General features: G+C 44.7%; 1 protein-coding gene across 1 annotated transcript in view; it reads right to left on the bottom strand.

The window, feature by feature from the left end:
* The window catches only part of LOC311244030 (agrin-like), a gene marked incomplete at its 3' end in the record, with an annotated part of 36726 nt that extends 11936 nt beyond the window's left edge, over positions 1-24790 (bottom strand). The window contains exons 1-2 of the mRNA XM_084333439.1: positions 24321-24790; positions 21880-22141 (exon numbers count right to left, since the gene is read on the bottom strand). Of these exons, the coding sequence (XP_084189565.1) occupies positions 21880-22141; positions 24321-24512 (454 nt within the window). The 5' untranslated portion in view covers positions 24513-24790. The remainder of the gene's footprint in view (positions 1-21879; positions 22142-24320) is intronic.
* Positions 24791-25182: the final 392 nt, after the last annotated feature.

Genomic DNA, 25182 nt, shown 5'->3' with positions numbered 1-25182 from the left:
AACACTGCCTTGATTTACTGGAATGGGATGTGGTGGGAAACAGAAGAAGACATGGTTCCTGACTGGGCCGGAACGGAGCCCCGGAAACACAGCGGGATAAAGGGCCTGGGGGAATTCCGTGGGAATCTTTTTTCCCCGTTCCTAGGCGGCCATCCAGTTGCCTGATCAAGTTGACTTAAAGGGGGAACGCTACCCAATTTAAGATTTCAAATGTCTTATTTCCATGGAAGGTTCAATCTGTGAACATTGAACTACTACTCTCTCATTAAGCCAGAAACCAGAGTCTCAAACCTGCTCCGTAGACAATGAATGGGAGACTTATTTTGTGGACCCACAGAACATTTGTTTGAGTTTTTATACCGAAATGAGCTTCATTCTCTACTTGTTTTTTTTATTCAAAATGTATGCGCATACACATGCCCCTGGGTGCTCTTAGTGTCACACCTACACAGTACCACATCCTGTGCATGGTCTATGGAGCAGCCCTAGACTCTATGCTTGATGACATCAGAAGTCTGGGTTTTAGCACTCTAGTACAGTAGAGAGTGAGTTGGGGTTTTTTATAATATTTTTGGGCCATCTTAGGAAAAACATAAACTAATTCTTAAATTAGGCGTAGTTCCCTTTTAATGCAGAGGTGTGCGATGAGGGGGAAATGATATTTTCCTATGTGGAGTTGGTTGGCCAACCCTATGCATATGTTGAAAGGAGCACTATTCAGCATTCAGACTAGCATCAAGTGGTAATTAGGCTCTATAATAAATGTTAGTAACCTAAGTGTCTCGACTAGAACTGAAGACCATTTTATTAGACCTTTTTGAGGCATTCACCTCGTTCATCCCAGAGGGAAGGGGGGGGGGGGCAAATATGTGCAGGCAGGCAATGAAAGACGCATGACATTTACATTTTCTCTCCCTCAAATCAAACACATGAGCAGCGCACGCCACGACTTGTTCCGCAGTCTTTGGACGGGGGCCGCGTTGCAGGCAGCACTGCCTATGTAGCCACTCGCCTCTCCCGAGGCGGGTCGGGGCTGACAGACCACAGAGCAGCTTGACAAATGAGCCCGGCGTCATTCTATCCCCTTAGTCTTGAGCCACATACGGTGCGTTTCTCCGAGAGCCCTCCCCGATACATCTGACGACGAGCGTTCGCTTAGTTTCAACCCACTTAATAATGCAAAGAAAAAAATATCTCATTTTGAGAAAATGGATGTAAAAGAAGAAAGGAATTTTTTTTATTCTTGTTACACTTACGTGGTAGTCTGACAAGTTAACTTTTGGCCATTTCAAAATGGCTGACAGCGCTGTATGGTAATGCAGCTCACTGCACAAAGGGGCTTTTTGAGTATGGCAGATCGGGGCACACCTCTGGCAATAGTGATGGGAACACCCCCCCCCCCCCCCTCCCCGAGGCCAAAGCTTCTCCCAGATTATTCTTGTTCCCAGGGAAAGAAACGCTGAGAGGCGCCTCATGGCGTCGGGAGGAGTAGACCATTGGGTTTTCTTGCTTCGGGTTGCCCACACTACCAGAGCGAAGCAACAGCTATCAAAATGCAGAGGGCTTCAGAATCTTAAGATCAAGACAAACATGTATTCCCTTTTCCTTCCTGCTTTCTGTAGACTGGGATAAAAACCTGGTTCGTGGTGAAGCTCGAAATGAGAGCTCTGTGTTCACACCCGACACTACCTTTGTGCGCTGCTGTGTGGGAGATAATGGTAACAGTCCTATTTAGAGAAAAGAGACTGTTGCACACTGTCCTCGCTTTGGAAAATGTCTCATTATTAACATCTCCATGAGTCAAGACCTTCATTCAGAAATTAAACAAGTACTCAGTATCGTGTTTACCGTCTACCTATGGCATATCGTATCGTGTACCCTCTACTAGTGTTGTCAAAAACATCTAAATATCGATACATATCGATACTGAATATTTAAAACGGTTTCGATACTCATTTCCCGAAATATCGCAACTTTTTGCAGTATCGATACCAGCTGGCTTGCTTGCAGTGTTCTACCGCAAGTTGTTGACAGACAGACACGCTGCTGCAGAGCACGCTTGCCCCTCCTCCTCCTCAGAGACCAACAGACACACGTTGCTGCAGCCTCCTCCCCCTCACAGACCTGTCTTCAGTTTGTAAACAAAGATTTTAGCTCAAAATATGGCAAGTGCAGAGCCTCCGCAACTTGTGCTTGTGGATAAAGAAAACAGCAGAAGTGCTGTTTGGAAGTACTTCGGGTTTGAAGTAAACGACGAAGGAAAAGCGAAAGCATTGTTACAGAGCAGTGCCAACGATACAGCTATTAGCTAACGTTAGCTTATGCTAGCTAGCTGGCCACCTTTATAATTACTTCATGGAAACGGAGTAACGTTAAGTCGACTTCATACTAACTATTGATTGATTGATTGATTGATTGATTGATTGATTGAATTGATTGATTGATTGATTGATTGAAAACTTTATTAACAGATTGCAGAATGGGTACAATACAGTACAGCTCAATACACACAATTGTTAAGGGGATGCAGACCAGAGAAAGACTTTCGTCTTGTTTACATCAGGGTCCCCCATTTTCAATTCATCAGGACATATATGACATACATGACATACAGATAGTCAGTACTGCTACATCTATACATTTATGACATACAGATTTGCAAATACAGTACTGTTTGTGATACAGAAGGAGTCGGGAAAAGGGAGTATATACATTTGACGTAGAAACTGTACATTGGAGGAGGTTGGGTGGGGGGGTTGGGTGCACTGGGATATTGACAACCATACTGGGTAATCTACATTGGAGGTGGTTGGGGGGGGGGGGGGGGGGCACACTGTATATACAAGCAAAACTGTACATTGAGGGGGGGGGGGGGAGACACTGTACAAACAAACAAAATTGTACATTGGACTATTGACAAAACCATACTAGGTAAATGACTGTACATTGGAGGGGGTTGGGTTAGGATATTTACAGGGCCAGTGTTGAATTGCAGTCTCCCGTAGGTGAATGAATGAATGAATGAAAACTTTATTTAACAGATTGCAGAATGGGTACAATACAGTACGGCTCAATACATACAATTGTTAAGGGGATGCAGACCTGAGAAAGACGTTTGTCTTGTTTCCATCAGGGTCCCCCATTTTCAATTCATATAGACATATATGACATACATGACATACAGATAGTCAGTACTGCTACATCTATACATTTATGACATACCAGATTTGCAAATACAGTACTGTTTGTGATACAGAAGGAGTCAAGAAAAGGGAGTATATACATTTGACGTAGAAACTGTACATTGGAGGAGGTTGGGTGGGGGGGGTTGGGTACATTGGGATATTGACAACCATACTGGGTAATTTACATTGGAGGTGGTTGGGGGGGGGGGGGCCGGGGGGCACACTGTATAAACAAGTAACACTGTACATTGAGGGGGGGGGGGGGGAGACACTGTACAAACAAACACAATTGTACATTGAACTATTGACAAAACCATACTAGGTAAATGACTGTACATTGGAGGGGGTTGGGTTAGGATATTTACAGGGGCCAGTGTTGAATTGCAGTCTCCCGTAGGTGTCCCTTGAGAGAGGTTTTGAAAGTGGGTAGTGATCCACATTCCTTTACAGCTTTGGGTAGGGCGTTCCACATTGATGTGGCATAATTGCGAAACGTGTTTAGTCCCTTATTTGAGCCGAATCTGGGTTTAACATGATTTGTGGAGCTCCCTCTGGTGTTGTGATCGTGGTATTCACTGACCTTTGGGAAGTATTTTGACATGTACATGGGTACCTTGGTCGTGTAGTGTATCTTGTAGACCAGGCCCATTGCAAGTTGTTGTACTCTGTCGTCTACTCTAAGCCATCCTAGGTTGTCAAAGTGGGCAGGGGTGAGGTGGGTTCTAGGAGTAAGGTCAAGCAGTAGTCTGACCAGTTTGTTTTGAGATGTTTGTAATTTTGTTTTTAGCGCCTTTGAGGTGCTTTGGTACCATGAGGTGCAAGCATAGTCGTAGTACCCCTGAATGAGTGCTCCTGCCAGAGTCTTCAGGGTGTTCTTGTTTACCAGAGAGGAGATCCGGTACAAGAATCGAGTTCGTTGGTTGACTTTTTTTATTACATTGGATGCCATTTTGTCACAGGAGAGATTAGCCTCTAGGATGGAACCCAGGTAGGTAATTTCATCTTTCCTTGTGACAATATTGTCACCCACTGTAACTGAGAAGCCGTCGGCTACTAGTACACGTATGAACTCGACATAACGTTACCCCGTTTCGGGAAAAGCTAAAGATGCCCATTTGCAAGCGTTGTTACAGAGCAGTGCCAACGATACAGCTATTAGCTAACATTAGCTTATGCTAGCTAGCTGGCCACCTTTATAATTACTTCATGGAAACGGAGTAACGTTAAGTCGAGTTCATACTAACTACACTAGAAATCTCTCTCTCTCTCTCTCTCTCTCTCTCTCTCTCTCTCTCTCTCTCGCCGTCATGAAAATTGTTGTAGTTGTTGTTTTAACCAAATAAAAAGCAGCAGCACTATTGCATAACTGAGTCATGTTTGCTATGTATTTCTTTCTTTAGGGGAGTTTGTTTCACAGTTTTAGCATGATGTTTTATAGATGGCTAGGTTAAACAGGTTTTTGTTTTTAAGAGGGGTTTGATTTAGATTAGATAATTTAGTTATTTTTAAATGTCTGATCTAAAGATAAACAAAGGGTTTTAAAAGTGTTATATTTATCTTCTCTTATAGTACCAGAGAGAAGCTGAGGAGAATCAACCAGCAACAAAAGAAAAATTTGTTTAAAAAAAAATATATAAAAAAAAATATTTGTATCGAAATGGTATCAAAATATCGATACTTTTCAAGGTATCGTATCGAAGTCGAAATTCCAGTATCGTGACAACACTACCCTCTACCTGTGGTATTTTGTCATGTTTACTGTCTACCTGTGGCAGTGTTTCCCCTACCATTGCCTTGGCGGGACGCCCCGCCCCCCAAGAAAAAGAAATTATTTAAAAAAAATTAATAAAAAAGAAATCTTTTTTTAATTTTTTTTTTAAGTTAGCTTTAATCACAGTAACGTTGGCGAGCTAGCTAAATTATACATACATCGGTTTTCATATAAATCAATCTTCAGTAGGTGGCTGGGTGGCGCAGCGGACATTGCGCTCGTCGTCACCAACGCAAGAGACACCGGGTTCGAATCCGGCTGTCGGCGTTGCCTCCGGCTTGGGCCGGCCGTCATACTAACTCAATTGGCAGAGTTAGCGGGTGGGAAGTCGAAGGGTGGTAGTCTGGTCATTGTGAACAGCGACTCCTACAGGTCGGTTGGGGCGCCTGCACAGCAAAGTCAGCAAAATGGCGGGGGCAGTGTGAGCCTCCTCCTACACATTACTCCTCGCCAAATGAGAGTCCGCGCTGGCAGGTGAAAAGATGTGACAGGCTGCCTCCACATGAATCGGAGGGGACATGTGATGCAAGGCTTCTATCCTCCCTACAACCGGCCAGTGGGGGGCATATGCGAGCAACGATCAGGACAGGGGAGGGAGAATTGGCACGAGAGGTAAATTGGGATGGGGAGAAAAATCACAGAAAAAGGAGGAGAAAAAATTGATTAAAAAAAAATCAATCTTCAGTAAGACTTTAAACCGGTGGTGCATCACGGTCTAAGGAGATGCAGAAAAAAGCTACCAAATCCATTCCGAGACAACTCTGAGACTGACTAGCGTCACGCGTAACAAGTCTCAGTCTCTCTCTCCTTCAAGTAACCAAACGTTACACTATAAAAACGAAATGGATAGTTGATATATGAACTGGATAGTTCATATAAGCCATTCTCCCTTTCTGGGTGTGTGTTGCCCGTCCCAACTCTGGTCTTTGGCGAGTTTGATAGTATTTACTGAGGATGACCAGATAATGTTGATATTTAAACTTAAAAAATTATTATACAGAGAGAAGCTTCAGCAAGTACAAAACGCTGCTGACCGACAAAAGAGAATCCCTCACTGAGGAAAACACAAAGACCTAACCATCATGTATCACAATGGTGATGTCAACCAGAGATGGGGAGAAGCATGAACCTTTAAGACATCTCTTTGAAATAAATTACATTTTAGTTTTTTTCTGATTTATTTTAAACAAATTATTATTTTGTATTATTTAACTATTTAATTATTATTTAGTTATTGCACTGCATTGGCAGTTGAACTGCATTGAACTGAACTTACTTGAAAAAAAGAAACCTCATAACCTAACTGGCACTGAACATTGAACTACACTGGCACTGTTTGCAGATGTACTGTTATTAAAGTTAGTTAAAAACATAATTTTGTACCATTTCTTTGGTTAAATCCAAAGGAAAAAATACAAAATCAGAGAAATCCGAAAACGGGAAAATTAAAAACTGAGAAATTCGAAAACTAGTTAAGGTGAGTTAATAAATTCACTCTGAAAATCTGCTCCGCTCTGATAAACTGACTCTTGGTCAGAGCGTCCAGTGTGCACTCTGAGCCCTCAGAATTTCTGAACATTTGAGTGCGCTCGCTCTGACACTGGTTGTAAATAATTAGTAGTAGTGTTGTATGTGCCTCCCTGTATTGTAAATAGTTCATATGTGTGTTGTCACTACTGGATGTATAATTGTAAATAAGTAAATTTATGTGTTGTAAATAAATATTGTTAATATTTATTTACCTAATTTATGTGCAATCGTTTCATTTCAGCTCGGTGTAGAGAAATGCACCGATACTAACAAACGCCTTACAGCTATGACGACACTGTTGACACCACGTATCCGTGACACGCGCGCCCCGCGAAAACACTAGTCGTTTTGGGGGCCTACCACCCCCCCTGAAAGAAATCCTAGGGGAAACACTGTGTGGTATATCATATCATGTTTACCGTATAGGCCTACATGTGGCATATTGTATCGTGTACCGTCTACCTGTGGTATTTCGTATCATGTTTACCGTCTACCTGTGGTATATTGTATCATGTTTACGATCTACCTGTGGTATATTGTATCGTGTACCGTCTACCTGTGGTATATTGTATCATGTTTACGATCTACCTGTGGTATATTGTATCATGTTTACGATCTACCTGTGGTATATTGTATCGTGTTTACGATCTACCTGTGGTATATTGTATCATGTTTACGATCTACCTGTGGTATATTGTATCGTGTTTACGATCTACCTGTGGTATATTGTATCATGTTTACGATCTACCTGTGGTATATTGTATCGTGTTTACGATCTACCTGTGGTATATTGTATCATGTTTACGATCTACCTGTGGTATATTGTATCATGTTTACGATCTACCTGTGGTATATTGTATCATGTTTACGATCTACCTGTGGTATATTGTATCGTGTTTACGATCTACCTGTGGTATATTGTATCGTGTACCGTCTACCTGTGGTATTTCGTATCATGTTTACCGTCTACCCGTGGTATATCATATCATGTTTACTGTATACGTGTGGGTGGTATATCGTATCGTGGTGAATTGTGATCGAGATTCTTGTTGTCTAAATTAATTATGAAAAGCCAATTATTGAGTTAATTGTATTGAATTGAATTTCTTTCCTCTCTGCTTTCCTCCCCTCGTCCTTCTCTTCCTCCGTCCTCCTATCAGTCCCCAACTCCGTCACCAAGGCTCTTTAATCTCGGTCTCTCAACCCTCTTGACACTCTTTTTTAATGTCTGTCTTTAAACCCTTCGCTCTGCCTCTCCCTCTCCTCTCACCTTTCAAGTGTAGCTTTCCCCTCCGTTTCCCTGTCTTTTTATGCCACCATACAGACAGACAGACATCCCACGGTGATTGCTGAGGCAAAAATGGAATTAATAACAAGAAGAATCATATTACTGGACTACAATCTGTGACGCGTTTGACTCTTCACACCTTCAGTCCTTCGTCCTCAGTACAACCAGGTGACTTCCACCTGTCTATTCTAGTTCAGCGGCTTCACCTCCTCCCACAGAACCACAGCCTCCTCTGTGACACCACCTGCCAGCTCCACTGAGAAGCAGGCACTTGACCTGAGGTGGAGATTCATGAAGAGTGCGTTAGTGAAGAAAAACATTTCAAATTCTGTTTGATCCAGAGAGAGCGGCCCCTATTTCACTGTGGCTGGGTGGAAGTGTGTGTGCATGCCTGAGTGTCTAAATCTATATTGTAAAGAGTCTGACAACTCTCTCACAGACATAATGACTCACAGATTGTCTGTCTGTCTGTTTGCATTTGTACAAGTGTAATCTCTTTTGTGTTGGTGCAATTGTAAAGTGAATTGTACGATTGTATCCGAATAGTCCCACAATGTACAAGTGCACTGTTAATATTTGTGTCCTTTAAACCTTGTTTTTATGTGGACATAAATAAAATATTCTAAATGTGTGTGTGTGTGTGTGTGTGTGTGTGTGTGTGTGTGTGTGTGTGTGTGTGTGTGTGTGTGTGTGTGTGTGTGTGTGTGTGTGTGTGTGTGTGTGTGTGTGTGCCTCTGAAAGCCAACACATCCTTAGTATTGTTGGCTAACATAACACGAACAAGCCTGGTGACTAGATTACTGGCAGGAGAGAGAGAGAGAGAGAGAGAGAGAGAGAGAGAGAGAGAGAGAGAGAGAGAGAGAGAGAGAGAGAGAGAGAGAGAGCAGTGGAACTAGGTCAGTAGCTGGTATCAGGGTCTACACAATTGCACCTGGTTATTAGCTGTGCAGCAGCTTTACAGGCTCACAGATTCCTGCCTAATTACAGGTGGACCTGCTTCAAGATGGTGCTCTGTGGGGAGGACTGTGGGAAAAGACAGGAGAAGAGGTACTGGGGAGAGGGAGAGAGAGAGATAGAGCGAGAGAGAGAGAGAGAGAGAGAGAGAGAGAGAGAGAGAGAGAGAGCATAGAGGCATAGAGAAGGAGACGTGGGTAGGCTGAATGAGTGTTCAGGACGGTAGCTCTGACAATGGCAGATTTAGTGAGAGTCAAACAGTCGTAAAACGCGGAGACATAAAAAAAAAAACCAAAGACCGATGGAGCAATAAATAAACTGACATGCAGTATGAAATATACTGTATATCACTCCATCCTTTCACTGGCATGACGGCGGACACCCAAAATTAAAGGCCTGCGTCGTAGGCTTGATGATGATTGACGTGTCCAGTGTCAGCGGATGACATAGGTCACATAGGCAGGTGACGACCCTGAGCGGCAGGGCAGACAGACCGCCATGATGAGGGTTGAAGATGACGAAAGGAACCAAACTAGACGGAGCAAGTTCAACCTTTCCCATGAAGGCGCAGACCCAAGGGAGAGGGGGAGGTGCACAACGGATGGGTCAGAGACAAGGGCCCGTGGACGGAGAAAAGGGGGGAAGCGATATGGAGACTGGCATGTTGGTTCGGAAGAGCTAAAAGAGCACAGGAAAGGCTTGTGGATCCCTATGAGGTTGTGTGTTTGCGAACGGGGACCCCCCACCGGCACGTCGCCCAGACATCCTGTGTTGTATTGTTGACGATTCAGATACTAGGTAAGGCCCCCTTGATTCAGGCCTTGTCCAGACTAAAACGATTTTGATCTGTTTCGTTTTCGTTTAGTTTTAAGGTTTCCGTAAAAACGAAAACGTCTCAAGATAATAAGTGCATGCCACAAATTTACAAAATAAATGTCTTTCCTGTTTCTTTTATTTTGAAAACCCCCAACCGGAAGTGTTATAGTGTCTGTTGCTAGCAGATTAACTTGTGTCGGCCGGTTTTGTGTTTTTCGAGCTAACGTAACGTCATTAGTTTCCAAATGAGAGGAGAGAAAGACCGCGGCTCACATGCAGCTCAAACTACCTGTTGGAATAAATTAATTGATTGATGTTTAACTTGTCCCTGTGTGTGTCCAGTCATTTCGACTAGCAAACATTGTATTTAACGTTACCTCAGGATACCACTGTCTATTGTATTTAGTTGGTTAGCTATTTAGCTAATGTGGATAGCATTTTGAATAGCATCAATGCTAGCTGGCTGGCTACAGCTTTATTTACTAGATTATGGAGGCTTTTAATCGTCAAGGTAAGAGAGGATTTGTCATGATCAACTGAAGGCGTATGCTATGGAACAATATGTGCTTGGGTTTTCAGAAAAAGGCCAGCTATGTGACGCTAATTATTTAGCTAATATTGATAGCATAGCTTGCTGGCTACAGCTCAACACCATGCAATGGGGATACTATTTACTAAATTATGGAGGCTTTTTAATCGTCAAGGTAAGAGAGGATTTGTCATGATCAACTGAAGGGGTATGCTATGGAACAGTATGCTTGGCTACTACTTGGGTTTTCAGAAAAAGTACATTTAGCTGTAAAAGCCCGATGTTTGGCTGAGTTTGCACATGCGGGTAAGAGAGAGGTGGGCTATGCGTCATCGGTTCAGGAGAAGACACGTATCGCTTGTAAAGATGGTGACGCAGTGGGGGGCGTCTTCAGAATTGCGCACTCTGGGAGCTGGTATCAGAAAGTACCGTCTTCAGGCTGCCAGAACGCAGTTCCGTGTGGCAGAACGATGCAAACGATCAAATACTTTGCCTAAAACGACCAAAATCGCTTTAGTCTGGACATGGCCTCAGATACAACACTCATATAGCCTAGGTAAGGCTCCCTTTACATTCTGTTATGACTTCAGTGCCTCAACACAATCTAAACATATGGTCCAACACTGGTTGCAAAACTCATGCCTACTGCTAAATACAAAAAGAACTGTATGCATGATGTTCAGCAAACGACCAGTTAGAATCACAAGGTCTAATGTGTTTCTGGGGGGGAGGAACTGGAATTGGTTTCCCATTTCAAGTACCTCGGAATCATCTTGTACTCGAAATTATCCTTTAAGAAACATATCAAAAAAGTGAAACGCACAATTAATTTAAATTTAGTTAATTTTAGACAAATCTAGCTCCCCCTCCTGTACAGGAATCCATATACAAAAAAAGAAACACTGGACTCCGCACCAGGTCAGACACCAGAGGTGACTGCATGGTCCAACGTAGACTGACCACCTTTGGCCAAAACGTCCTGTCCATAAAAGGCAGTCAAACATGGAACAGTCTCTCCATTTCCATAAGGGAAAGCCCCACCCTTGTTTCTTTTAGAGGGCAACTAAAAAAATGGCTGAAGACCAACCAGTCATGTGAACACATGTGACATATCTCTCGCCACTAGTATTTCTGTGTATTGCTGTTATGTATTTGTAAATTTTTTACTGTTTTTATGTGTCCTGTTTTTATGTATTTGTACATTTCTTACTGTTTCTATGAGTCCTGTTTTTATGTTTGGGGACAATGGATGGAAATTAGCCTTGTGCTAAATCCGACAATTTTTACACTCCAGTGTTAATTAATTTTGCATTGTCCCGTCCAAATAAACAAAAAATATATAATATATATATAGAGGTGATATATAGAGAGAGTATAGGGAGGTGTAGTGTGATGTCACTTTAGTTTCCCGCACGGTCCACCCGTATAGGGATTTATCATTGGGAAAATGTATTATCGGCTATTGTAATAATTCTGCCTCATGAACATTGGCAAGCTTTCTATTTTTGGACAAAATTAGTTCCCTTCTATCACAAACATTATTGTTTAAGCATTTTTGGTTGAAATAAAGTTAGTTATAAGGTTGTTTAATTAAAAAATAACTACACTTACCTTACCTGTCGTTCAGTGCTGTCGCCTGTCAACAGCGCCAGAGTGAAGTGTAGTTTCTCAGTGAACGAAAACATAAATGTTGTTATTATATATACGTTATTTGGTTCATTTTCCTTTTTTCCGATTTTTATATCCTATACAGTCTCACGGACCTCTGTGTATCATTGGAACTCATTCTGAGACCCCGAGAGTGCAATACCGCCCGAATCCTGCTAGGTGGCAGTATCGCCTACCCTTTGAAACCTTATTTCACACTGTGTGTTACATTGTATATGGTCCGGGCGGAGAATTTAGACCAAGCCAAATGAATCGCTTCATCCGAGCACTTTGGAACACGTTCAGCACACTTGAGGCATATCTTGTGCCACTTCATGTCAGGGACCCGATGGACATCAATACTGGAAATCGCAATCAGACAATTGGAATATTATTTTTGGGATACCTCCTAGTAAAGGTAAGGACTATATGACATCAAACCTACTTTGATCAATGATTTCACATCGATCGCAACGATCATGTGTAACGTACTCCAAAACGTATGCCGTTGCTGACCATCAGAGCATCAAAAAACGACCCCCCCCCCCCCCCTTTGATGCATTCATTATGAAACATAATACCTATTATATACCTTTGATTCTGAAATAGTAACGTGTCCAGGCGAGCAACGCGAACGACTTTAGCTAAATTCACATAGCGCTCCATAACTCAGCTTTTCAGGAATTAGCCCGGATCACTCTGAAACTATACAATATTCACCACGGGATAACACACGAACGTATACATGAAAAACTTTACTCTTTTTTACATGTTGGACGAGAGATAGTGACTGTCAAATGAGCCATAGTATTGTCTCCATAGCTATAATATATAGATATAGCTCTGCAAACATTGTGACGCACAGTGAAAATAGGCAATGGAAAGCTGGCGCATTGACTACAGGGATGAGGGTAATAGCTGGCAGTGAATGAGTTAATTCCGAATCTTTTCATGTTGAGCTATAGATTGTTGATGAATACACACAGAAAATTACACCATGCCAATGTTCATGCTTTATTTGTTTTAAACGAGACGATTTAGAAATGTGTCCATTGGAAATACATTGCGATTTCAAGAAGGGTGGACCGCACGGGAAACAGCAATGACGTAATCACTACGTGTTCTTCAAAGAGACCTTATTTAGCAGCCAAGAAAAGTATACCATTGCAGGCAATGAGGAAAACTACTGCACTTCCTTTTCTGTTTTCTTTCTACATCAGGGAACCTGTCGTAGCCAGGGCCAAAGAAAAAGGCTGGAACAATACAAAAACTGGAACAAAGAAACTGTAAGCATTGTTTGTTTGACACTGCAGACTGCCTAATAAATGCAAAAGGGTTCAGAAATGTACAGAGAGAAGTGAGTGGTATAAATAATTAGTCAGGCTGATTGGGTCTTTGGTTGAAGCCCCTCCTCACTACTGTACATGGGGTGCACACCATGAGCTCCACGAGAGACATCAGGAAACAGGCCCAGCAGGTTGGCTTGAAACAGTTACCGGCACTGGGTCAGTGAACCACCTCGGCTACAACCACGAGGGAGGAGGTAGAATGGAATTGCCCTCTCCTAAATGGATTCTTCCCGTTTCTGACCTACCTTGGGGGGTTGGGTCCCATACATAATGACTTGAGTTTTTTTAATTTTTTTGACATCTGCTTCAAATCAAACAGGAGGTTACCTACTCCTGTCAACAAAGCCTTGTTAATTGAGTAAACGAAGGGGCGAAAAAAAGAACGTGCTATAAATTCCCCGACTTGACCTGCTGAACTCCACTGACAATGGAACTAGGGGAGCTTGGCTGCTGGCTGAGCCAGTCAGACATATTTAGTTTCATCCGTGGTTCATACCAATGTGAAGGTGGCATTCTAAGAAGAATCACAATATCAGTTTGCTATCTTGCCATCTTCCATTACGGTTATAAAATATCTCCATTCTCTGCCAAGTAGATCCACCCAGCAGTATGGTGGCTGGGTATTGTTTGACATTTTTTGATACTGGCGCCAATACCGATACCTGGGATTTGATACCGATACCAAAATCTGCTGAGTTATGTTCCTTACGGCTTTGTTACATTTTGGATGATTTTGGATTATGGTTGAACAGAAAATGATTTGCTTATTTGCTCACTGACACTGGTGAGATGAGGGGTACTTCACCAAAATAAATGCTGATGTATTTTGCACATAATCTCCGACTCACACATACAAAATTCAGTTTTGCACACATTAATTTAGTTATATGGCTACCAGTGACGTCACCGGGGACATTGCATTGTGTTGTGTTAATTACAGCTCAGTGGAATGATAAGGTAGCAGTCCCGAGAAGAAAATTATTTTATTTACATAATTTCTTGGAGCTGTAATTAACACAACACAAGAATTCAATGTTCCCGATGACATCAATGTTTTTTGGTGAAGTGCCCTTTAACTACTTAGGTATTGACATTTTTTATAAAATGACACAGTGTCACTCTATACCAAATTTTGATACCACAGCATTTTTCGATACTCGATAGAATTGAAGCAATTCGATCGATAGTGTAAAAGTATTGAATTTCGATAACCAGCCCAACACAGCAGACAGCTGACTGCACTCCATCACAGGGGAGACAACTTGGCAAATGTTAGGAATATTAAATTAGGCTTTCCAGGCAGACCCTTTTGGAGTTGCTGCTCGCCAAGAATGTATATAGTTTCTGTTAGGATCTCTGGTAAACAGTACTGTATATTTGTATATCTTGTATGTCATAAATGTAACAGTACTGTATATCTGTATGTCGTAAATGTCATGATATATATCTGTATATCTGTATGTTGTGTATGTCATAAATGTCATTATGAATTGAAAATGGGGGACCCTGATGTAAAAAAGACGAAAGTCTTTCTCTGGTCTGCATCCTCTTAACAATTGTGTGTATTGAGCCGTACTGTATTGTACCCATTCTGCAATCTGTTAATAAAATTTTCAATCAATCAAGAGTTCCGAGTGAAATAACAGATTTCTATGTTTTCTCCCATCCAAAATGCAACCAGTATTAGAAATCACTTAGGCTTCACACACAACCAACTTAAATCTTCTTTAGTTGTAGCTTAGTTTAGTAGCTCCTTGAGCTGAGGAGCTCTGGACCGACAGCTGAGCTGACCCTGTTCTCCTTGAGCTGAGGAGCTCTGGCCCGACAGCTGAGCTGACCCTGTTCTCCTTGAGCTGAGGAGCTCTGGCCCGACAGCTGAGCCGACCCAAATACAAATCACTTCAGTCTCAGAGTTCCGCCAAGAACCCTCCCCTCTGATACCCCAGATGCTTTTGGCACGTTGACAGTAAGTAGCCACGTTCGCCGCAACAGCTGCCCCTGCCCCATCTCCAGAGTCATACGCTTTGTCTGCGATCCAGGTCCCCGGAGGGAGCAGCGCCGTATGGCCATATAGACTCCCACTCTGAGCGCTTTATGTCTGGGATGCAGGAGGGAGTTTCCGGGGTCAGGGTGTGTACATCCAAGATCCACCCACCCTCCCAAACCTTCAGAATCGGTTACTTCTACTTGACCCAACGGGAGAGCATAGCAGCTTAGAGTTACACCTTCCTCAAAACGTCACTCTTATTCCTCCAATGGTTGGGACTGGTGTCTGGGGAAATACTTGTCTTGACTTTCATTATGGCTCTGCAGGTGCACTGTGGGTAAACTAACGACATCTAATGACATCTTGTTTCCAGTGGGACAGTGGGGGTGGGGCTTGAAAAGACACAAGAACGTTTAGAAATAATTATGGTTCAACTCCACTCTTAGCAGAAGGTTCGGGGGCTAACGTCGACGGTACGTCGCATGAGATAATGTCAGAAATCGCTGTTCTGACGAGAACCGGACCGCTCGCCTGTGTGTCGTGAGTCATCGGGTTAGATGCACCCGAGACCTGCCGGATGTCTCGGTTATTACAATCGCTCACCGTCCAACTCACACATCAATGGCTAAATGTCATGATCTCATTTTGCATTGAGCAAGTCGCAGACTAATTAAGTACAACACTCAACTCGTTGAACTAAGATGTCTTTTCTTTTCTTTTGAATTTTTATATTTGACTAAATAGATGCATATAGGTCTGCAGAGAACTAGATTCTTCTCCTTTGACCACCTTTTGACACTCTACTAGAGAAGCTGTCCATTTGGAGATATGGGGTTTCTGAAGGACATGCCTTGACGACCCGCTTGTGTAGACTATGGGCGATATGAGGTTTCTGAAGGACATACACGCTTGTGTACACTACGAGTGTCTCCCACATATCACACGTAATGACAGGCATGTCACTACATGAAGGTATCTCCGTGTGTTATCAATACCATCTGTGATTCCTATCAGCATATGAGTGTGATACCTGTACAATCACAGCTGAGGTGAGGAGTCAGAACATGGTGAACAGAGAGCGGTAAGTGGCCCATTCTCTCTCTGTCTCTCTCTCTCTCTGCCTCGCTCTCTCTCTCTCTCTCTCTCTGCCCCTCTCTCTCTCTGTCTCTCTCTGACTCTCTCTCTCTGCCCCTCTCTCTCTATCTGTCTCTCTCTGACTCTCTCTCTCTCCCCCTCTCTCTCTCTGCCTCTCTCTCTCGCTCTCTGCCCCTCTCTCTCTCTGCCTCTCTCTCTCGCTCTCTGCCTCTCTCTCTCTCTCTCTGTCTCTCTCTCTCTGCCTCTCTCTCTCTCTCTCTCTCTCTCTCTCTCTCTCTCTCTCTCTCTCTCTCTCTCTCTCTCTCTCTCTCTCTCTCTCTCGTCTTTCATGGCTTTTTCATTTTGAAGCTCATCATCATCGCTATGCCGGGCAGGTTCTCTCTCCTGCATGTTTAATTAAAATCTAAAATGTGCAATAACTCGGGAGACTCTGGGATGGCTGGCGAACGGGTCCGCCTCTCTCATTTGTCCCTCAAAGCCTTAGTCACTTCTGCCTCCATTTCCCCCTACAGTATATTATCCAGATCTATTCCGTTTACGGCAAAAATAAATGCCTCGTCACAGGCTGCGTATTGTAACACCCCTCTCCACAGACAGACACACACACACACACACACACTAATCCATAAAAGTACCCTGAGAAAAAAACTCCAATCCTTCAAGTCCCCCCCCCCCCCCTTCTCTTGGATCCATGACTTCCCATGACTGCTAGAAGACAAAAGACTGCTTGTCCCGCACGCAGACGGGATAAAGGACCAAGAGCGCAGCGCTTCGACTCAGTCACCTGGGTGGGGCCGGGACTCACACTCCTCCAGAACCACAATAAAATGCCCTCCATCTCCCCTTCGGGATTACACACACACACACACATAAGCCAGTGTGCGTTTATACGTGGGAAAGGCAAATACGAGCTAGCAGTCGTCGGGTCCTCGCGTTTCATTGCGCAATGGTGACTTTCTTATCAGGCTCCAGAAGAATTTTGTCGGCAAGAATGAAATACTAGTAACAGGGGGGGAAGCGGCAGCCTGGATATTCTAAAACAATACACTTTTTGTGAACAAGAGGAACGTCGGGCGTAGCATTCCTGACGTGCTGCTCTCCACATCGTGCAAGTCATCTTCCAGCGCTTTGAGTCACTGATTAACTGTAGCTGTGAAGTGACCCCTCAGACAAAACAATCCCTGGCTATCTCAAAACAAACAATCCCTGCGTTTTCTTCAAAAAGCCTTTTGACACAGATCCCGCCTTTGTTCTTCAAACGGGGCGGGGTCTCTCAACCGCCTTCCAGAACGAACACCGCTGTAAGTCTGGTGAAAAGCACAGATAGATACTGCATCTAGGAACAGCTACCCCCCCCCCCCCCCCCACCCATCTCCATTTTTCCCTTATCATTCTATCATTACCTCCTCAGATCTCAGGACGGAGAGGAGGAGGAGGAGGAGGAGGAGGAGGAGGAGGAGGAGGAGGAGGAGGAGGAGGAGGAGGAGGAGGAGGAGGAGGAGGGAGCACCAGGTAGGGGCTTGTGAGGGTCGGGAATTCCAAGACATTCCGGGCCTCCTCCTTGCACAAACAGTGGGAAGAAAGCGGAACCTCTTCCGGGGGCCTATAGCCGGCTCACTCGCTCACACGCTGGAGGAGTGCTGAGGAGGGTGTTGGGGTTGGGTGGGGGGGTCTGCAGGACTCAAACAGTCATCCCACATCCCACCCACCCCGAGGAGCATTCCACAGGACTGTCTGCTCGCCCATCATTAAGCAAGACCACCTGCCTGCAAATCTGACCCCCATCGCACTTGTGGCTTAGCTGGCTAACCCTGTAGCGCACGGCGAGCCTCAGCGTTGCTATACACACAGATCATAAAGACCCTGGTGGTAGAACACAGAGGAGGGGGCGTTCAGTGTCCATGGACAGCCACAAACACAAGCTTTATTATGCGTTGGGTACTTAAAAATAGTCATACTACGTACTTATTAAGTAAGACTTATATGTGGAGCATGAAACGAGAGTTTGAATGAATGGAGGAATCTTTTGATACAATGGCCAGGAACATGACTGTTACTGACCACCTCCCTTCTCTCTCTAGATAGAGAGCACAGCGAGAGAGAGAGAGAGAGAGAGAGAGAGAGAGAGAGAGAGAGAGAGAGAGAGAGAGAGAGAGAGAGAGAGAGAGAGAGAGAGAGAGAGAGAGATGAAGACAGAGGGAAGAAACAGCCCTTTGTTGCTGTTCTCCGACAGGGCTTTGAGGGAATGACTGTACTCCTGGCATCGAGTCGAGTTGAAACAAAAACAGCAGATAAACAACACAGCTAGATGGATACGATCTCCCTGTACGCTCAACACGTCTCCATCAAGAAGGCTTCCTCTCTCTCCTTCTCTCTCCCTCTCTCTCTCCTTCTCCCTACCTCTCCTACTCTCTCCTACTCTCTCTCTCTCCTTCTCCCTATCTCTCCTTCTCTCTCCCTCTCCCTCTCTCTCCTTCCTTACCTTCACCTGGCCTGTTGCCGTCTCTCATTTATCCCTCTCTCTCTCTCTCTCTCTCTCTCTCTCTCTCTCTCTCTCTCTCTCTCTCTCCCCATCTTCCTTGTCATTAACGCAGTGGAGGGAAATCAGGAATGACAACAAACAGTTTTTAATTTTCTGTGTTCCTTACAAAATACAGAACCTTCCCCCGGGCGTTGTGTGGAGTCCTGAACCCCCTCCCCATTCATATCGAGAGACTGCGACTTCATTGTGTTCCGGAAGGCATAGCAAATGGCTGGCTTTATTCTGACACATTATCTGACAACTATGTGCACGGCGCAATTGGATGTGGTAACATTTCACTGAATGGTAGACGGAGGGGGAGCAAACAAAGGCAGAGCGATTCTGTCCCGCGGGGCCTTCTGCTTATCGGCCTCTGCAAGGTGCCATTCAACAATGTGGAGGGACATGCATTTTCGGCTGAGGAGCTGCGCTTTCCGCCACCCTCCATCCTAAATTCAGTGGCAGAATGCCTGCGAGGGCCAAGTAAACAGAGATAAGACACTAAAAGAAATAAGAGGAAAGGGGTCTGCTCCTTTCGCTCTGTGATAAATATGGCACACATGGTTTTACTAAGAACTCATCGGCAGCACGGAGCGTTTGCAGAGCTCTTGTACACACTCCGCTGGAAGAAGAAGGTGCTCTTAAGGCAGTCCAATGAGTCCTTCGATCCGACGTGAGCCGCGGAGTGTGGCCCGTACCACCAGCCGCCCAGGGCGCAGTGGGGGCCGAGAGTGCCTCGGGGTATCTATCCTAACACAAGCTCCACTCGCACACCCCTCAAGTATGCCATGACAAACACAACATCCCTGGCATTCCGTGTCCACACCTGTATAAAGAATGCCTTCACCGTCTCGCTCTCTTACATACTCCTCTTTCCCCCCCCTCCATTTCTACATCACTCATCCAATCCAACCCCCCCCCCCCCCCCTACCCCCACCTCTCCCGTGTCTCATTCTCAAAAACTCATGGTTAGGTGAGTGCGTTACACAAAGCTCTTTATTCTTCCACTTCTCACAATGTGCCTCCACACCTAGCCCTCTGCCAGGCATTCCTGAGTCTATCCTAGCTATTGAAAATGTCAAGAATGAGCAGAAGCGGGGAGGAGGGTACGACAAGCACTGCGGCAGGTACGGTCTTGTCCTGATGTACCGACAGCACGCGGGGAGGATGGGATCCGACTTGGCTGCCTTAATTAAAACCCTGCACTGAAGTGCGTCTCGAAGCGCCTTCTCCCCCCAACGGACTGATGAACGGCAGCTATAACGGTCCGGGTCAATTTCACCAGCGGAGGAGAAAAAAAACTGTGATTTTATCGGACTCTATTTCAACAGGAAGTGTCTTGCAGTCAAACCCGCGAGTACTAGATCATTACTTACTGGTCAATTCACAGTGCGCAGCTGTGTAGACTCAAGAGGCAGAACTAGGCTCCAATGTCTTTCTTGAGTTAATATGAGTCTCTGAAGTGCAGGATTCAACGTCTCAAGTAGTTGAAGGGAATAAAATGCATTAAATGACATTCGAGTTTCGACTAATGACTTTTCAATGCATTCTTACTTTTATCGATACAACAGATGAGCAAGTTATCCTCATGAATTGAAATGTTTTTATTTTCAGCGGCACCGAGGCCTAGCCGGTCTATCTGGTGTGAACTAAACGTGAATTATGGTGCGTTGCTAAATTGGCCAAAACCCTCTTCAAACACAAGGCACCCGCAACAAAAAGGGCACATTCTAGCCCCGATGGCTGGAGCCAAGAAACTCCCCTACTCCACAACAAGAATGAGGGCAGGGGGAAAAGGTTAGCGGTACAGTGTTTCTTGCCCGGACAGACAAGCAGAGGAATTTTTATACGAGTGCCACATTCTACTTAATGCTGCAAACAAGTTGTAGCTATTGAGTTCACCTGCCACCCAGGTTTCTCTGGGAGGGAACCCACAGAGAACAGAGAGACTACTACCTCGGCTCTCCATTGGCCCTGAGTCTTTGACAGCTAGATTTGTGCTCTGAATGCATCCCCCCCCCGTATTCCAAGCCAGCAATAAGTGCCTTGAATGGCTGCCAGCAGTGTCAGGCACCGGCACAAGCCAAACGGCAACAAGCCATGCTCACTGGACGGGCACAGTCGCACACCGGTGGCAGATGTTGACTTATTAGTCATGGCTATATGGTTCTCCCCACAGTGCCTGACGAATAATTCCTCAACCAAAAAGAGAAGTAAAAAAAAAAAACTCTTGTCGCGTTCAAATCTCTGCATCTGAGGCATAAACAGCTGTCATGGCTCCGAGATGAATTAGTTGTCTCTTGACTTTTCCTCCTCCCAAACTCAGGAAGCTCTTTGAAAACTATTTTTAAAAGACAGCGTGTTGTCGTGCACGGACAAGTCTGATCTATTGTCCAAGTTCCACTTCCTAAACTCTGACTCTGTGTAGTTTGGGTCAAATGAGATCTCTCTCTGCAAGGCCATTGCTCTAACTTTACAGCTGGCCACTAAACATGGTGAGAACATCAGTGTCAAAAAGAAAGTCTTAAATGGGGAAACGCTGTCCCCTGTAAATACCTCAAAGCTTCAGGTTATGTGTAAATGTTTAGGAGCTTCCCTTCTTGACTTCATAAAAACAGTCCAGTGACTTAAGTGGAAAGGTCGCGGGGTCGCCCCTCACCGACCAGCCCACTGTCCCCGAAGGTGTTTGTCGGAGTGGACACACACCCGCCTCAAGGCAACGCTAACCTGGGGAAAAGGCTGGAGCGTCGCCATGGCAACAGAGCTCCTAATAAAAATGACTCAGGTGCCCCCCCCCCCCCTTTCACAGACTGCTGGGAAACTTGGGACTCACACTGTGAGCTATGGAGCTATGTAATTTCAGCAACGTCTGATATCTGACATTTTTGGCCGTGCAAAGCGATGCAACGTTTTACCACTGACAAGTCATGATGAAACACGGTTTATAACTGATTAAGAACCGAGCAAACGCCAGAGATATTTACAAAGAAACATTGAAATATCTTGTCTTTTTTTAACTCCACCGATTGACCACACAGTACACACAGGCTTCCCCAGAGTTCCCCACAGAAAGGATGTTACTTGGAGGAGCTGGCCAACTGCCAGAGCACACAGGACGTCTGGTGTCCGCCGTGCACCTGAGGAAGCCACGTTGTCCTCGGCTCCCGCTGTGAAGGAGACAGAAGGACACGTCCACTCAGGCCTTACCTTCCACACAGTGCTCCACGTCCTCCAGGTTACGCAGCGTAATCCGCATCAGGCTGGAGTTGAGCATCAGCTCGTTCTTGTGCGCCGGCCACAGGAACTCCGGGGCCAAGTTGACAAAGAATATGCGCGTGTCGCCCGTGGCCACCTGGTTGTCGCAGATCCCAGGGTCACCGAAGCCGCCGATCATCACCTTGTTGCCACCGTCCAGGAGGATCTCGCCGTTGACCACGGTCTTGCCCTTCAAGTAGCGCCATACCCTCACCTTTAAACCCCCCACCGAGACCACAGGAGAAGACAGTAGGACTTGTTAGTTCTCACACACAAACATCACATCTCAGTTGAGACTGATAACAGCGCAGTGCTCTTTGCACGTTAGTGCTGTCATTACAGGATGATGTCTTCCATGTCAGGTTTCTGAACACAATCACTGTTTCGAAATGGCTTATGTTCATCTGGGTCCTAGTCAGCAAAACCTTTTTTCTGTGATGTTTATACCAGTAAACAAATAAGTAAACAAATACAGTTTGGGAGCCGTCATGGGCCATGTTCTATGTGCTTCGTTTGTAGTTTCATATTATGGTATAGGTGTAACGATGCGACCTCACAACGATTAAATTCGATTACGATTCTTCAGGCAACGATTCAATGCATCATGAAATCTCTTCATTTGACCACGATTCGATTAGATTAATTTTCTATCAGTTAATTCCCCAAAAAAATTTGAATACACAAATGTGGCTGGGGGAACTGATTCACTCAGCATGAATGGTCAATAAAAACAATACACACAAAATAAGATTTTTTTCTTTTTACGATTAATTTAGATTATAATCGATTCTAACATTTTCAAATCGATGCAGTTGAATCGTCACATTAGAATCGATGCATTTCGATGCATCATTACACACTAGTATAACATAGTAGTTCCATAGTTATACTATGGAATACATAGGCAGCTTTTTAGACTTTCTTTTAGCAATGAGCTCAGGTGTCTTCATTGAGTGCATATCCTTATCCTTAGGGTGAAAGTATTTTGTGTTTTATTATGAATATGTCATTGACAATCTGAAACTCATCAGCGGAAATGGACATGACTAACCACAGGATATAGCCTCCTTTATGGTAGCCTATATGGAACGCTCTCCTTCCAGCACAGGATGGCTGTTTCCGCTTTCCCAATCAGAGCTGTGTGCCTCTACTCCTTTAATTCATCAAGAGATAACAGCTAGTTGAGGACTGTATACGGAGAGGGAGAGAGAAGGGACTGAACCTACACACAGGCCTAACCTGTTTATTTTGAGAAATTACAGAGTGGTGAACCACATGTTTTCACGAACCATGCAAAGGGGTCATTTTATGATGAAGACATTTTCTCAGTTTGAGCTGCAGTCACTGAATAATGCGTTTGTGAGGAAAGAGTTCCCCTGCTGTGGGTTATTAATGCATACTGTTACCAGCCACAGACATAATAACAATTACACAAGTTGCCCTATTCCTCTGAAACAAAGTCCACCTGCTTCTATTGTTCCAGTCATCATAACATTGAATCCTGACTTTCCCGAAGAGGATCATTAAAGGAATATCTTATCTTAACTTAAACAAAAAATAAATACAAAAAAAAACACATTGGCCAAAAGAAAAGTAGTGACATTTTGTAATGCACAACCTGACATCTGCCTGCATTGGTTTTAGACAAAAGTGACCTGCTCGCTCTGAGGTATTCTGTATCAAGAATCATTCATATGATGCATTCCGACCCATCTCCCGCAGGCTTAACACTGGCCACTGATACTGTAGGGTGACAGGCTTTCAAATGTCCCGTTTTTGCCGTAAAATGAAGTTAAATCCAGGTGGTTCACAGGCACTGAGAATCTGTTGCTACAACATGTTTGGGATGATTACACACTTGGGTAGGCCGCCCTTGTACTGTAGCTATGTAATTGGGTGAGTAGAGGAAAAACTCCCTATATCTTCCTTGTGGATAGAAACCCGTGGATTGTGTCAGGGGCCTTTCAACCACTGCCAAATATGTATGGATGAATGAGCTTCTGAACACAAGTTTCAGGCAAGTTAATGCAATGAAGTCCTGGGGCCATGTTTGTTTGCTTTCACTCTGATTCTCTATGTGAGACTTGGGGGTGAGGGGGGGGGACGGGGTCGTGTGGCCCCCATCAGCACACCGCTGACTAAATTGGTTAAATACTCAAAATGATATTATAACGTGTGCAGTCTATGAGGAAATTATATTCTAAACCTTGTGCCTGGTAGCCGGGCGACGGGGCTCTCGCGTGGAAGCAGTGGTTGTAAGATTGGTCAGGTGTCATTTCCTTGTTTCCTTATCCCGGCGGGATCACTCTGGGGGCTACTTTGGATCATTTGGATCATTATTTGTGCGTGCTTGTTCCGTTCAGAAGAAAGACGCAGGGGTAGGAAGGACTTACCTTGCAAGAGTAGGTATTGTGCACCGGGTCCATGTTCATGATTTCCTCCACGGTACCGGTCAAAACGACGTTAGCCTCCTCTTCCCGTTTTTCCAATTCTTTCTCCGGGCAACTTCCATAACACCGTTGACAGAGAAGCGCGACCATGAGCACTGCCAGCCCGTGCAAGTGTCTCCGTATGGAACCCATCATGGCCACACAAAAAGACGGGACAACAAAAAAAAGTTCCTACAATTAAAATAGCCCCCGAGGCTCCCGAGAACAAACTCTCTCTCAATTTGTATGCTTTTTAAATAATGTCCGAGCCCTCTCTCTCCCAACTTCCCTCACAGCAGACCGCTAATCTCACTCACTTGCAGCCGAATTATGTGCATCTGCTGCCCGAGCTGAACTCCCTGCTGCCGCCGGGCTGGGAGACAAGGAACAGGGTAGGAATCTCTCTCAAGGAATGCGCTGCACTTCTCTCTCTCTCTCTCCCTCTCCCTCTCCCCCTATCTCTCTCTCACACACGCACACACGCACGCTCGGCTCTTTGAGAATGACGCTCTTGATTTGCATGCAATCTGAATTGCTGATCCGACAAGTGAGAGGACCTGCGGTTTGGGGGATGTCTGTGCCGAAAGTGGTGTCAAACGCCCCCCGTCGGTCGGAGAGAGCGCGTCCTCAACCCATCGGGACGCATTGAATCCACAGGCAGAAGAAAGCCTGTCTGGGGCAAAGTGCTAGGCTGCAGTATCCTACCATGTAATGTAATAGATAGGTTATATACTATGTCCATGCCATGGCCAGTTTGACACAATCCTCATGCCTGCTTTTCCTTCAATATGGGCGTATAATAAGTTTGTATTTGGTGCAGCGACAA

The sequence above is a fragment of the Notolepis coatsorum genome (assembly GCF_963971535.1).
Source record: "Notolepis coatsorum genome assembly, chromosome: 17".
NCBI classification, from domain to species: Eukaryota; Metazoa; Chordata; class Actinopteri; order Aulopiformes; family Paralepididae; genus Notolepis; species Notolepis coatsorum.
The sequence above is the reverse complement of the archived record's forward strand: the minus strand, read 5'-3'. Positions and strand labels throughout refer to the sequence as shown.